This window comes from Poecilia latipinna, unplaced genomic scaffold, assembly GCF_001443285.1.
Source record: "Poecilia latipinna isolate Pla-1442-1.1 unplaced genomic scaffold, P_latipinna-1.0 Scaffold912, whole genome shotgun sequence".
NCBI classification, from domain to species: domain Eukaryota; kingdom Metazoa; phylum Chordata; class Actinopteri; order Cyprinodontiformes; family Poeciliidae; genus Poecilia; species Poecilia latipinna.
Genome location: NW_015113528.1, coordinates 33,620 through 48,761, shown reverse-complemented (window position 1 = coordinate 48,761; position 15,142 = coordinate 33,620). Strand labels below are relative to the sequence as shown.

At 39.6% G+C, this 15,142-nt stretch overlaps 1 protein-coding gene across 2 annotated transcripts in view; it reads right to left on the bottom strand.

Annotated features, from left to right (window-relative positions):
* The window catches only part of LOC106957525 (partitioning defective 3 homolog B-like), a 130,550-nt gene extending 117,351 nt beyond the window's left edge, over positions 1-13,199 (bottom strand). Inside the window, exons 1-3 of one of the 2 annotated variants that reach the window (XM_015048905.1) lie at positions 12,895-13,198; positions 12,668-12,802; positions 4,019-4,123 (exon numbers count right to left, since the gene is read on the bottom strand). In XM_015048905.1, the coding sequence (XP_014904391.1) occupies positions 4,019-4,123; positions 12,668-12,784 (222 nt within the window). In that variant the 5' untranslated portion in view covers positions 12,785-12,802; positions 12,895-13,198. Of the gene's footprint in view, positions 1-4,018; positions 4,124-12,667 lie in introns of both variants that reach the window. The other variant, XM_015048907.1, reaches the window with a different exon arrangement.
* Positions 13,200-15,142: the final 1,943 nt, after the last annotated feature.

The following is a 15,142-nucleotide window of genomic DNA, read 5'->3' as shown; positions in this document are numbered from 1 at the left end:
ATTAAAAAGGGAGAAGGAAATCTTTTCATTTTTTTTTTTTTTTTTTTTTTTTTTTTTTGTAATAATAAATTTCCCATGAAATTAAATGTTATTTGCATGTTCTGAATGGGGAGTTTTTTTTTTTTTTTTACCACAGGCCTTTCTTTGAGAAATTTGCTTGAAAATTATATGCTCAAAATGAACTGAAATGAACTACTTGGATTGTTCTGATATCAAAATAAAAGGAAACAATCTGAGTGGCAATAGATTAATATGGCACACAGAAAACCAACCTCCATCTAAAAAACATAACCCATATGTTTCTCAGCGGTATTAGTTGACACAAGTGCAGGTGAAACTTCCACATTGGCCATTTTGACACCATTTGAAAACTACGGGTTTTTCTTAGGTTCTTTTCACATCTCAGCACAGACAGTCGTTCCAACCAATAATGCTTTTTGAGACAAAATAGAGTTAAAACATTGCAAACATATACTGAAGTGTTCACTTCTCTTGTCAAACATGATAAGTTTCTCGGGACTCCACTGGTCAATATGAATGATTAACACATCAGGGTGAAGAGAATCTATAAAGGTGTCAACAAAACTCATCTAGTCAACATTGTTCACCAATCAGATTGAGGGAAGTAAAGCAAGAGAATGTAGAGGAAGCCCAGCACTCTGAGGCTCAACAAGTTGTCTGTTATGTTTCCTGTTTTTCCTGCACTGATTAGCTTCCTCCCTGTATCTGACTGAGCCCAGCAAAAAAAATAAAAAAATTAATTTCACCTCACCCTATTTTGAGCACACATGACTGTGTGAATACTGTGAACCCAAAACATTTTCTTTTAAGAGCAGAAATTATATCTACATTACTGGTGGGAGCACATATCTCATCATATCATAATGTTATGCCTGACTGCTGTAAAGATAAATAAAAAAAAGGATGCAGCAGATGGCTTAAATGTGAAGTTGAACCTAGACGTTTAAATGCATTGAATACTTAAAATGTCTTCCTCACTGTCTGAAGTTAAATCAAACCGAACGTCTCGTTTTAGGTTAGAACTATGTGTGGATTACAATAATTTAATTTTTTCTAATTGCTTAATGACAGAAATCAAATAAAAGCCAAAAAACTTTTGAAGATACTGGCTACAACTGGTAGGTATTTTTATCCAGTGACAAGTGTTCTGTACCAACGTGAGCTGAAAGGTCACTCAGGGAAGAGGAAGCCAGAAACATAAAAAACATATTGCTGTGCAAACAGGGACACAAAGTGTTGATCTCAGTCCAATGGAGAAGTTGTGGGTAGATTTCAAAAGTGAGAAGCTCATAGATGGAAACCCAAAACTTTCAATCAAAAGTCACAATTCAAAAGCAACGCTCCCAAAAATTGAGGAAATGTCTGTAAACTTGTGATTTTGAAGAATAATTTGGTGGAGTATCTGCTTTAACCAATAAACCTCCAGCTGCCAGTCACGCATACAACAGTGCTGCATCGATATAATAGACTCAGAAGTGGCCTGGAGTGGTCCGTCTCCACGCCGCTCCTTTGTGTGGTCACACCTGAAGCAACAACCTTTTCGTCTTCCCCGCATTCATCTGATTGATACTAATATTCATCAGCAGGCTGGTGGCCCGTGTCTCAAGATGGGGGGTTAACGAACACTTTGTCCGCGCACGCCGCTGTGTGTGTGCACGAGCACGCTGCAGATGCAGGGGGCCCGAGCTGTAATCAAATCACAGCCGCCCCCTCATCTCCGCCCTCATCAACCACCAGTGGTGTCTCCTTGCGTACGCGCCAACACGGTGCCCCGCGGGCTGCCACTGGAGTTCAGCACAGACGCGGCGGACAGCTGAAACGTGTCTGTGCGCTGAATAATAGTCGAGGGTTTGCCCAGATAAAGAGGTCTGGACTCGCGGCAATGTCGAGCACTAGGAGTACAAATAACTAACCATTATCTCTCATTAGCATCCGTGGCTAACACAGGGCCCACGCTGAGCGGCGGAGGGCCCTCACGCTGGGCCCACTCCTGTATGATTGATGGCAAAACAGCATCGGCCACAATAACAAGACAAAAAAGAAAAGCGCCAATGATATATCTGCTGGAGGAGGCGAGGTAATAAAAATGTAGACAAACAAAAGGAAGTGGGGCTAATCAAGAATGCCAGGCGCAGCTCATTAATCTAGGAGAGCCGACACCGTTTTGAGGACTGGAGATAAAGTCCAATGACTGGCAACTTGGGAAGATCACGGAGGCCTGTCCTCCTTCAGCTGCTATCCTTTCATCAGCTGCTAAAACAAAAAGGATAAAATGGGAGGGAAGCCTGAAAAGAGGAGGGGGCTGAAGCTCATCCAAACATTTCACTAAGGTAATGATCAATTAAACTGAAACCGATTATTCAAGCTTTTATTTCTACAAATGTTGATGTTTTCAAAGTTTCTCAAAATTAGAAAATGAAGGCTCTCAACAAATAAATGTAATGGGGAAGACTGTGGACTTCCCCATTACCCGATAGCCAATTATTTCATTAAATTAATGAAATAAATTAACTATCTGAAGAAATTGTGTTAATTGGTGTAAAGTTAATGTATAGGAGGAAGTCCAACAGCATTTTAGAAACAAAATATAATGTAAAGTTGTCTATTTTTTCATCACTTTTGCACCTCTATGAGCTGCTTTTCTTTTTTTTTTTTTTGCTCCTATGGAGCCTGTTAATATTTATCATTCACCACGCATCAGTTCAGACCTGCTGGGGCACAAATATTCATCTAGACGTCGGTGAGTTTCTTATATTTAAACAGAAAATGTTATCTCATAATGACCAGTGTGTTTAATACACTGCTGCTGTAGATACACAAACATGACTGACCTTTTTTTAAGTTTCTCATAAACATCATAGCGTCAATCCTTAAGATGCTTCGCCATGTTTGTAGAGCTGCTCAGCTTTGGAGCCACCACCCTGCAGAACAGCTCGCATAAAGGCTTACCCAAAGCTTTCCCTGCTAGTCTTCTTTGTAGCAAAATGCTGCAAACAACACTAGAGGTCACAAAGTCTCTAAGGAGTTTTAACCTTCCAGGGCCAGCTCACCATTTTGACTGTCAGCCTTGCGTAGCGCAAAGCGATTTGGCAAATTGACTCACTTTGTTTTGAATTTGTAGCAAATGATCATCATAAAAAGAAAAGCTCTCTTTTTGTATTGCTTATGTTGAATAATTGATCATTTTTGAAAGCCCTGATTGAGATGCACCCGAGAGCAGCTGGTTAGAGTCGAGCATTTATTCAGCCATGTCTGTAATCGCTTTAAAAAAAAAAATTAAAATTAGAACATCAGGTAACATTTGTGGCCAAATTGATTCTAAAAGCCAGACAAGAGTTATGGTCTAAAAAGAAAACTAAAGCAATAAAGCCTGTGACTCAGAAGCAAATATTTTTGGAATGATATAATCCAAGAACATAGAGTGTTAGTCAAAAATGGTAACACTACCAAGATTGTGTAATATAAAGCTGGAAAACACACACCAACATCTAAACAAAGATCCAGCCTAAAACAACAGGTATAACAGCATTACAGAAGATTGAATATTCAATTTCCTTTTTGCTTTCATGTGACCAAATGTTCACAACTCATGATTCATCCAGACTCCAAACCTGTGAGTATGGATCGTGGAAGTTTGACATAATATCTGTGGGATTTATTTTGAGACAAAGAGGACAAAAATGTACACTGCAGCAGGAAGGACAATCTGGAACAGCACAAGCATGACAAATCAAGAAAAATAATCTTCTTGTCATGTTTTGTATTAATAAATTACAGTACAAGGAATGCTTAGATTTACAAATATTGTCCCTGTCATTCTGCCAGGCTGAAACAAAAAAAAGTCAAGAGTCCACTGCAGGCTCCATCCCCTCCAATAACGACAGATAATTTTCTGATTTATTGTCCCACAGTAAAGCAACATCGCCGTCACAGCAACAGCTCATCTTTCCACTCTGAGCTGTCCATCAGGTGTCAACGTAAAGTGTGTTGTCCTCACCTTCTCTCTGTCTTCCACCAGATCACTGAGCAGGTCGTCAATGTCCAGGATCCCTCCATCCGTGTACTCCAAGTGGTGGATGTTCACAGGAACCTCTCCATGTTCCTATGGGGGGAAATGTATAATAATCACCACAAGACATTTGAATAAACACTACCAAATCTTAAAATTAATAGCGGGTGAGTCCATTACATCCATAAAGAAATTTAAACTCCAGAAAAGTTGTGTGTGTTTTTCCTTCAAAGGACTGTAAAATATAAAAAGTATCCAGGTTCTTTTATTTTTCATTTAATCTGGTGAGTTATTAAGAACAAATCCTTATTTGCAATAACAACGACAAGGGAAGGACATGGGAAGATCAAGCAGCACACAGATGGATGACAGATTTATTTTTGAATCAACAGAAAATGAAGTAATTACAAAAAAATATATCCATATTCTCCAAATAATCTTCCTCTGATCTTCATCTGACTTCACTTACCAAGTGTATAAAAATGCATTCTGCTTGCTGGCGTTTCTGGACTGAAAATGCCAGCTTGTCCTTAGAATAGATGCATTTCAGACTCAAGAAAGTGAAGCACAAAAAGGTGGGTAAGAAACATAAAGGCAGAAGTTGTTGAAAACTCTGATGTGTAACATTTTAGCTGTTCCCAGAAGTCTCTGGTGTTATTATTGGAACATGTTGGACGCCAGGAAGCCCTCTCCATGTTTGGGGGTCGCAGTCCAGAGTTCTCCAATTACCACTGGGAACACTGAAGACTCACATTTCCATAACTTCTTCATTTCATCATCCTCTGTATTTCTGGAGCTTTTCATCTTCATTATGCTGCTGTCGTTTGGGATTGCTTCATCTATAACTTTCGTCACTTTCTGTGGTTTGACAGCAATCACAATGTCCAGTTGTTTTGCCTTAGCCACTTAGTTGGACAATAGCCTCATCATTCTTCACCACCTTTACAGGTGAAGCCAGGAAAACTCCAGCCAAAGCAGCTTTAGCTCTAGGAAGACTTTCCACAAGTCTTAGGAGCATCTTTATGGGAATTTCTAGACTATTTTTCCAAGTGTGTTTCTAAGGTCAGCATTTGAAGGTGAAGATCTTGCGATCTCTGCTTTCACTCATGTCTGCTTTCATCCATGTCATTGGATGAGTCCAATGACATGGATGTCATTGGAGCCGTGTTGGAACATGAAGAGACCTTTCCCAAATTGTACCCATAAGGTTGTGGACGATATTACATGAAGCAATAAGAGTTGTCTTCACCAAAAGGATATTAAATAACCACTTTGCTGAAAAGTAACTTATTCACCAACACTAACACTTGACATACAGCTGATAAGCAAAAGTGGTTCTCATGGTAACTTCCAAACAGAGACAATGAGGTCTTTGTTTGCAATGGGTTCCTCAAATGCCAACCACCTTCAGTGCTGCTGTGTGGCTGATGTTCTTCTGGTTTCAAATTCAAATTCAAATATACTTCATCGATTCCAAAGGGCAATTATTTAATTATTATTTAAACACTTTGCTGAATAGGTAAGGGTTTCTGAAGCAAAACCTGAACACGACACCATACCTGCTCCATGACGCAGCATGTAGAAAGTGGTTGTGGTATGAGATAGAGGTGGAGATAAACGTTCAGGTTTTTTGTTCCGTGGGAAGTGTGAGCACATTCCCGAGCAGGTCAAGAGTACACACCCAAACAGAGACAAAAAAAAGAATGAAGTCAATTCATTTTTGATTGCGCCACAATCTGGAACCCGTTTACCCCAGAAAAAAAAAAAACAGAGAAGTTCACGAACAATGAAAGCTTCTTCTTTTTGTGACCCAGTCTATAAACGTACAAGCGTTTCATGCAGCTGAAGATTTTGCTAGAAAAAAATATAAACCAGAAAACAAAACAAGGTAATGTCAGTAGAATTTATAGGAACAATTTATACTTACAAGCAAAATGTGAGCAAAGCAAATAAATCATACGAGTTCATAATGTTTGCAGAAGTAAATGGCCTCTTAGAAACCATACATACAAATACAAAGAGTAATACACAAACGCATTAGCAATTAAATTAGTTTATATGAGCTGTAAGCCTGGGAGGCTAAGCCCTATTTTGATTAGCTTCATCCCAGCGCTTCTGCGTCTCAATGCTAAAATAGAGGATTTTGAATTTTTCCACAATGTGCATCTCTCAAATCAAATTGCTAGGCGTTTTAGATTTATCAACAGAAAGAAAAGCCTTTTTCTCAGTGCTACACCGCCATAGCCAAAGCACCTAGCCTCAGCTAGTAGCTAAATACACAGTAGGTTTCAGACAAACAGGTTTATGGTATGGTAAGCCAGGGTTCAGGTCAGCTAGCTGGAATGTGAGAGCATCAACTAGTCAGACAAAAAGGAAAGAAAAGGCTGAAAGCAACGAGCAAAGCCAAGAGTGAAGATTAGTTTTGAACAGTTCATTTATTCGTACTTAAACGTAGTGCCAGCCACTGGAAATTACAAAATTCTCTATGTATTTATCTACTTTAACTACCTTCAGCTAGCACATAATAGTAGCAGATATGTTTCAAAAAGGGCAACTAGACATAGTATTCCCAGCTGGCTGGAAAAGCAGGTCCAACTGGACTGTCTCCCAGCATTCTTCCTCTCCTAACCAGCCGTTGATGCCCTGTAGACGCAACATTTGCACTTTTGGCATAAGGCCACACAGTCATCACGAGTGTGGATATGGCACTAATTTTGGTCTTTTAATTATGCATTTCAACAATTTGAGTGGAATGAAACGATATTAATGATTTTTTGTAAAACAAGGCGATAAAGAAAGGCGATAAAGATTGAGCTGTTTTTTAACTTTTCTTTAATCCAAAATGTATGAAAAACTGAGTTGTTAGCATGACATGACAGCAACAGACTTCAGTCAGAGGCCTCTTCAGATTTGTTGCAAGACTGACTGCTACCTCAGATCCTCTCTGTCCAAAGAATCCCCATTAACAACTCTGAAGATACTTGTAAATATGATTTTCAACAACATTTAATTTCCCTATAAAATAAACAGATTATTTTTGTATTAACAGTGCTCAATGCTTCAATATGACAGGACAGTCCCACAGCACAATGCCGTCACCATCATGTTTGACATTTAAGACAACGTTCTTTCATTGGAAAGCCTCACCTTGACTCCTCTTATGCCAATAACGAGTGGATATACAATTTTAACCAAAGCTGTAAGGCAGGAGGAATCTTAATTGTCTGCTTTGGGATGACGACATATCACACGGCTTAATGGAAATAAAGAGGAATGAGTGTGCTTTTCAAGAAGAGGGACTTCACCAGATCACAGGATTAAAGCAGAAGATTAATGCTCCGGTGTTAATGAGGATCACCTCTGCAGGAGAGTTTAAGCAAACCCCAGATAGACACTCTTTTCTCCATCCAACAGTGAATACATGTCACTTTCCAGGAAAAAAAAAACTGCAGGGAGGAAAAAAAAAGGGGGTGGGCGGAATAAAAAATTCCTCTGAAGTTCCTCAGACTGAATCCCTTGTAATACCTTCACTATCCCCAGAAAATAAATAACAAAAAGGAGCTGAAACTCAGTCAACTGCAGAGGAGAATTACCATGGCGGTTAGAAGAGTAAACTCCCTGCAAATTACACTCCTAAGTCCCCCCCCATCATTTAGAAGTGATATCTCTCCTTCCTCTCCCACCCACCGCACACACTGGCGAGCAAAACACGTCATCCCGAGAGGGCGACGGCGCGCTGGAGCGATTAGTGGAGCTAAATTCTGTGAAGCGCTGGTGCTATTTCACACTTTGATCCTCAGAAGAATGTGTCATTATGAAGTTGTAAGAGCACGGTGTGGGCTTAGCTGTGATTAAAAAAAAAAAATTATTATTCCTTTAATGAACGCGTCAACGAGGATTATTCTCAAGTTGGGCCAATTGATGGTGGTGTGTTTAAAGGCGAGAGAAAAACAGAGATGATGAAAAGATGGCAGTTAGTGAAATGTGGGGATTGAAAAAAAATACCCAGTTTTTATTAAAGCTATAAATGAAAGATTATGTTGCTTTTACAAACCTTTCCATGAACTCAAAAATCTAATTGTAATGTTTTTTACTGTAATTTAATTATTCATTACGTTTGATTTATTCACATTTCTGATAATCCGGAAGTAAAAAGTTTTCTGTATTTTCACAATACATCACCTACACTGAAATATTTCTGTTTAAAAACTGAAATCGTACGTATTTTTACTGTATATCCGACTAAAATTGACATGAAGCCTTTTACAAATCTTAACGGAACATTCTTTTACATTTCTAGGGTACATTTACTCATTTTTTTACTGGGATGCACAAATTACACAACCACTTCAATAGGTAGTGTGATGTACAGGATTATATTTGGGGATGTCACTTTAAAAGGGAGCTGAACCAAATATTTGCATTTTATATCTGAAAAACAAAAACATAAATTTCAAAAAGGGTACACTTCTGCAGGCCAATGAGAAGAAAAATCCTCTGCATCAGGAAGTACAATCTCTTATCAGCCAACAAGGAATCATATCTGCTTTATAATGTCGCGTGCCACCAGCTGTCCATCCATTAGATAGAACAGCGCTATCTCTAACTTTTGCAAACAATGTCTGCGTGAACACATCAGACATCCAGCGAGGTCAAAAGCTGACAAAACATGCAGAGGAGGAGAATCGGCAGCAGGCTGGAAGGGTTACATTGAACTGTAAAAACGCACTCTGCATAGCTGAGCTGTGAGACACAAAACCCGACAACGCTGGACGACAAACGGGAAGAGAGTTCGCAGCTCGTTTAGCGAGCCGTCACTGTTGAGTTGATGTAGGAGTTTTAGTCTGAGCTGAACCTTGTCCACTTCCGCAGAGAAGTAGGAACTCTGAGTCTGCTGACCTTCAAGGCAAAAAAAATAAAAAATCCAACACGCTACAGGATGTTTATTTTAATATTTAGTTTGGTACACCTGGTGAGATACAAAGAGCTGTTTGAGGCCTTCAGAGAGAAGATTATATCCGTCTAATCAAAATTGGATGCTCAAAATGAATGCCAACGTACCCAGGTGTAACTCGCCAAGCAAGTTAATCTTGTAAGCAGGACGCAAGATGTCAAAAGAAGTTACCAAAACCCTAAAATGTTTTCACAGAATAGGTTTTTATAAATCACACTCAGAAAAACGCCTGATCAATTTCTACTTTTCTGGGAAATGTGCAAAAAAAAAAAAAAAAAAAAAAATTAAAAAGGGCCTTTGCTAAGCTAGAAATAAAAACATTTTGTTTAATTTAAAAAATGGTTATTGATTAAAATCATTTCTTTTTCCCTGAATTCAATAGAACCGAAGGTCAGACCTTCACATTTCTGTGAAACATCTTGTTTATGACCTTAATATTTGAACTTTCAGACATCCTTCTCAAAATTAACCTGAAAAAATGTCAAACACCAGTTTAGTTCAAGAGATTTCTGCCATGTTTTGCTTCTTTTTGATTGTGTGATTGCAGACAAAACTTATGGAGAATTCCTCCATATACTGATTTCCCACTTTCATACCAAAAAACATAAAGAAACGTTCTTTTGTACAGAGCTTCATATATATATATGAAGCTTCATATACATCCTAGGTGTAAACTCCACACACTCCCACAATCTTCTATTCCCCCCTCATCTTATGCAGCAGAAACATTTCTACGAACTTCATCACCACTCAGATAATGTGCAAATGCATGTCTTCCAGATTACACTTTATAATAAGCTATACAGTTTCCTCAACAACATGGCAATGAAAGTAGCTGAACGTGAGGCATAGCTGAGAACACGTTTGAATAAACTGCTAATTAGCACGGTCTACACACGGCATTGTGGGAAAGCTCAGCAGGACTCTGCAGAATGCACATCCACACGCCTGCGGTGATTATCTTCAGGTTCTTGATGCTGTCCCTGCTGTCAGCTGAGAGGTCAGCGAGTGGAGAAACGTGCAGCTAATGCCGGCGCTAAATGGGTTCTGCTGGCAGCTAATCTGCTCCCATCTCTTGGAGTCGAGCCGGACTGTCCTTACACTGCGCAGAGGCCATGGACTGCTGAGTCAGTGTCTTGCATCAGCAGCTAATTAACATGCTCTGTGAAAAGCAATCAAGGCCCGGGTGCATTCTAATCACACGGTCGCGTTTAGCCCGGTGCAGCTTGTGCGCCGCAGCGTGTCGCACTCAGAGTCAACAGGGACCCTCTGGGCGAAGAGGACTTGGCTGCTGCTGTTGGTGAAGCAAACACTCCACAGCTCAGGGGATCACTGAGAGGGATGAGCGCTGCCATGCGTGTGTGTGCGTGTGTAGTCATCTAGGTGTGCCATCCAATCGCTCCTTCAATCCATGCTTCCAAGGCTTCTCCGAACCGGAAACTCGGCGCCCGAGGGAGGGAGAGTGGGCAGGCTGAGCGGGCACCAGCCAAACGATAAGAACGGGGGGCCTGTCACCAATCCTAATCCCCAATCACTCACAGGACAAAGCCTCCTGTCCACCACGCACCTCTCCAGCTGCGGCCACATTGAAGACATCAAACGGAAAACTTCCACCTGCCCGCCGAGATATCGGGGCTTAAACCAGGAGCTATTGTACAGGTAGACAGCAGAGTCTGCCGCCAGAAACACGTGCATCCTCGTCGAGACACACGCCAGCACGCTATCACGCAAGGACAGCATGCACGCAAGCCGCTGATTAATAAAAAGGTCAGCCTGGCAGGATGATTAATGTTGGGAGAGATCGCAACGGTGAGGATGCAGAAGACTGAGGAGTTGTGTCTTTGTGTGGATGTAAACATCCTTGCAGGGTTTCCTACGCATCGTTTATGGAAAAACTCCACATCTAGTTCTTTATATGCTTTAAAATACAAAATAGAGACAGTCATTTTAAATTTACGGACAGTGTTTCTACAGCCGGTGGGTTTTAAATGCGCGAGCTACAAAAACAACAAACTGGAAGTGAGCAAACGAGGAAGAAAGGTAGAGGGTACAGGAAAGCAAAGACTGAAGGAAGAAAACAAAGGAAGTACACAGGGAAGAAAAGATGGAAATAATATAAAAAGAATTAGGGGAAAATAGAAGGAAAGCAGAACAAAATTTAAGCAATAGGGGAAGAGGTCTGGAAATGCAAATATTTTTCTATAACTTTCAAGGTGAGGCATCATTTTCCATCCTTTCCAGACCTGAATAATACTTCATATCCCATACTTTTCCCCTGATTCATTAGGAACTCTGTGTTCAGAAAGTCTCAATTACTTTTCAAAACAAGAGATAAGGACAGAAAAACAGTCCCAGTCCCATCCCCATGCCCCACGCCACACCCCATCCTGATCAGAGGGAATGACGGCTTTGCTGCATCCTACAAATGCACCGTGGGTAGAGAACATCATGACTCACGCATAGAGTGGAACAATGTGGAAAAGGTTTAAAGAGATTTCTCCTCAAGATAATTACTAGAAACTTTCTGCAAACCACAGCTGTAATAAGACGCCCAGAAACCTGAACGCAAACCACAAGTTTCAGCTCAAAGTCAAAAACTTGCACTTTTCTAAGGGCTTTGTGACACCTGGATTAGCTACGACAAATTTGCAGTTTTGTCCTGTCAATGTTTACTTTCATACATTTCAATTTGAAACCTAGAAGATTGGATAACTCTACTGAATTTAGAGCAACAGCTACAAATGGTGCAGATTTGGGATTTCTTATGAATAGATGAGCTTTCACTGTTTGAGTAAATGCCCCTGTAATGACATTTAAACCAAAAAGAAGAAAAGGTGGGTAACAGGTAGAAAGCCCAAAATGAGGACAAAACTAAATCTGACAGGTGGACTCACCTGAAGAGGATTTTGACAACTTTTACAACCCAAATCAAGAGCTGGTATGCTGAAAACACTTAAACCAAAATGACAAAATAATGTTTTTAAATCAATTGGTGCCAAAGTATCTGTNTAATGGTGTGAACTCTTATGTATGAAACAGGATTTCTAAAAAATGAAGAAAAAAAAATATCAGACTTTATTCAACGACATAAAATATGACTTAAATATGACATTCTGAGATTGAAGTTGTAATTTTGAGGGGAAGAAGTCAGAATTATGAGACTAAATAAAAATGAAACACCTGCCATGAAAAGTTGTGTGAACTTTGAGAGCCACTGCAAAGTAGTAGCAAATTTCCTCGTAATAATATTTAGAATACAAATGTTAAATCAATAAATAAAACTGGAGGAGTTAAAAGGAGTCCTGCAACTTTCTTTTTGAAATATTTTTTAAAAGACATACAACTCACTTTAAATGTTTTGTGGAAATAAAGTAATACTTTTCAAAATAAATAAAAATTTGCCAGAGAGGATGCCAATCAAAGCTGACAGCCAATGCTAGCTATGTTAGCTTTGAGGATAACTACAGCCGTTGGCGTGTCACGTGACCCAACACCTTGATTAAGATATGAGAGGCGTTTGTTACAAAATGACAAGCACGACTGGAATGAAATAAAGTGTTATTGGAGCTAAACCATGCCCATAGTTATGTATATACAAACATTAATAAATAAGTTATGTTATATATATATATATATATATATATATTTTTTTTTTTTTTTTTTTTTTTTTAAAGAGGGCTTACCTGCTCTACTATCCTGCGGTACCTCCGTGTGGCTTGTTCGATTAATTCGCGGACGGTCCATCCAGCTTTACAGGGAACCACCACTGAGGTGTCCCCGAAAGTTACGGTAACTTTCATGTCGGCAACAACTTCTCCCTGTAGTTTAAAAACAAACAAGAGAATAAATTTAATCCAAGTTTGACAGGTCTGAGGAGCCGAAGCTGCTCCCTGTTTCAGAGGAAAAGCACCTGTCCGTCGAAACCGGAGCAACAGGTGCCTCGGGTCGGGGTGAAATCACGACAAAAAGGAACTTTTTCCGAGGTTACCGAGTTTTTCTGCTGAGCAAACCCCCAGAAAACATGTTGGTTTTTAACAGAGCTCGAAGAAAGCGGCGTTTAAGGCTGGAAAAAAGGGAGTTTTTGTCATGCTGAGCCGAGCGCTGATACACCCAAACAAAACAAAGTGAGACGGAAAAACCCGGAAGAAATCACAGATACTCTGCTGGAAAGGATAGTGCGCTCCCACTGACACTACCCGCGTTTACCTGTGTGTGCTTTAGATATCCTTACGTCATATGTGCATAAAAGAAAATCTTTAAAAAAGAAAAAAGAAGCGTAATGTAAGTGTCGTGTTAGCTAATTGAGGTTAGTGTAAATAAACATTCTTAGTAAATACTCAGTATATTTCTTTCTAATTTTGCCTTGTAAAGGTAAACTATTTCAGAATTTGTCACTTAATAACCACTAACCTCAACACATTTTGGTACATTTTTATAGACCGATACACATATAGCAATGATGTTTTTCAAAAAAAAAATTTTAGCAAATAAAATCCAGCAGAGTCCACATAGTTACAGCTGTGATGTCTTATTTTTCTGGCGATAGCCATGCTGCTCCTATTTCAAGTTGTTTACATCTCTAAAAAGATCTTTAAAAGCACACCTCTGCCTGCTCTCTAATCCTCCTGACACTCTCTCCACACTCATCACAGATTCTAATTACCTCACCATTACTCTCCGTCATTTTGTGTCATTAGGTTGTGTTGTGAAATTGCCTTTATGGATATTAGCAGCCGCTGACAGGCTCCTCTTCTGTGCCTCATTCCCTCACATTGTTTGGTTTTTGCTCTCTGGGATTTCCTCCCCCATCACATCCGAGAGAGAGCTAGCGTTGCAAATGGATTCGTAATTGGGACAAGCACTTTTTCCCTCTTTTGTTTTGTTTTTTTGTTTCCCCCCCCACTACCGGTGTGCTTTGCACCCAAAATGTGCAGAGTGGAGCACCGAAAGCACTTCTTTTTTCATCTTATCCAGAGTAAACAAGGTAAATTTAATGAGCAAAGACAGGGAATGGGACAAAAAGAAAGAAAGAGGTGATCCGTAAATTAATAAATCACCATAAAAAAAATACCCTGCATATTTGTTGGTAATCCCCTGAATTTTCCAGAATTGCAGCCCAGTTTAGCACAGATACCCAGAGGGTTCATGATGGCGCATAAACTCCCCTCGGCTGCTGACTCATCAGGCAGTGCAACTACTGTTTGGCACCACTTGGATCCACACATGCTGACTGAAGTCATATTTAATCAGCCAGCAGGAGCATGTGCATCTCCACGCTACGTCGTTGAAGGCTATACGACGTAGGGAGGTGAAAGATAGAACTGTTTAGTTTTATCTGAAAAAAGCTGAACAGTCTGTTCTTTCATTTAAACGGTTATTTGTTCAAGGCTGGCAACCCAATTACACACCAAAAGAACTTCCCGAAATGTCAAGTTTCAAGTTTTATTAGAGCTCTGAAGCTAACTCCACTTCCCCAAATGAGACACATGCAAACTTTTACCTTCTCCCGGACAGAGATTGTTTTAAATGTTTTATTGATAGAGGAAGTCAAGCAAATCCCCGTAGAAGACGAGCATTAAAAATGAAAAACCCTTTTTTAAATGTTAATGCATTGTTACTTTTTTATTGCTTGCAGATAAAAATAGATATAAGCTTTATATTTTGCTATACTTTGGTGTATTTCTCTCACATCTGAGCAGGACTGGATTCCCCTTCATGGCTCAAGTGAAGGATAAACTGAGAATGAACTTGATATTGGAGCTTTTATTGTTACGATCTTGCATGCTTTGAGACTTTAACCAATATATGCATGAGACAAACTCATACTATTGAGTTACTATTGAGGGCATTTATTCATCAGGGAAAATAAACTGTGTTTAAAAATATTTTAGCAAAATCATTCATATCAGTTATTGCAGCCTATAAATCTACCTGAGATATGTTTCTTTTGTATACTGTTTTAACATGCTAAATCAAGCAAGTTGGCTCACATTAACTTACACCTTTGTTGAGAATAAATAAATTCTGTTTTTTTCCTTCTATCTCTTTTAGCTAGTTGCTTAGCTACACCTAAAGAAAATGACGTGTTAGGAAATGGAAATGAGAGTTATGCTTAGAGGAAATGACACACTAGGGAATGCCCTCTTTGGGGCGTAGCT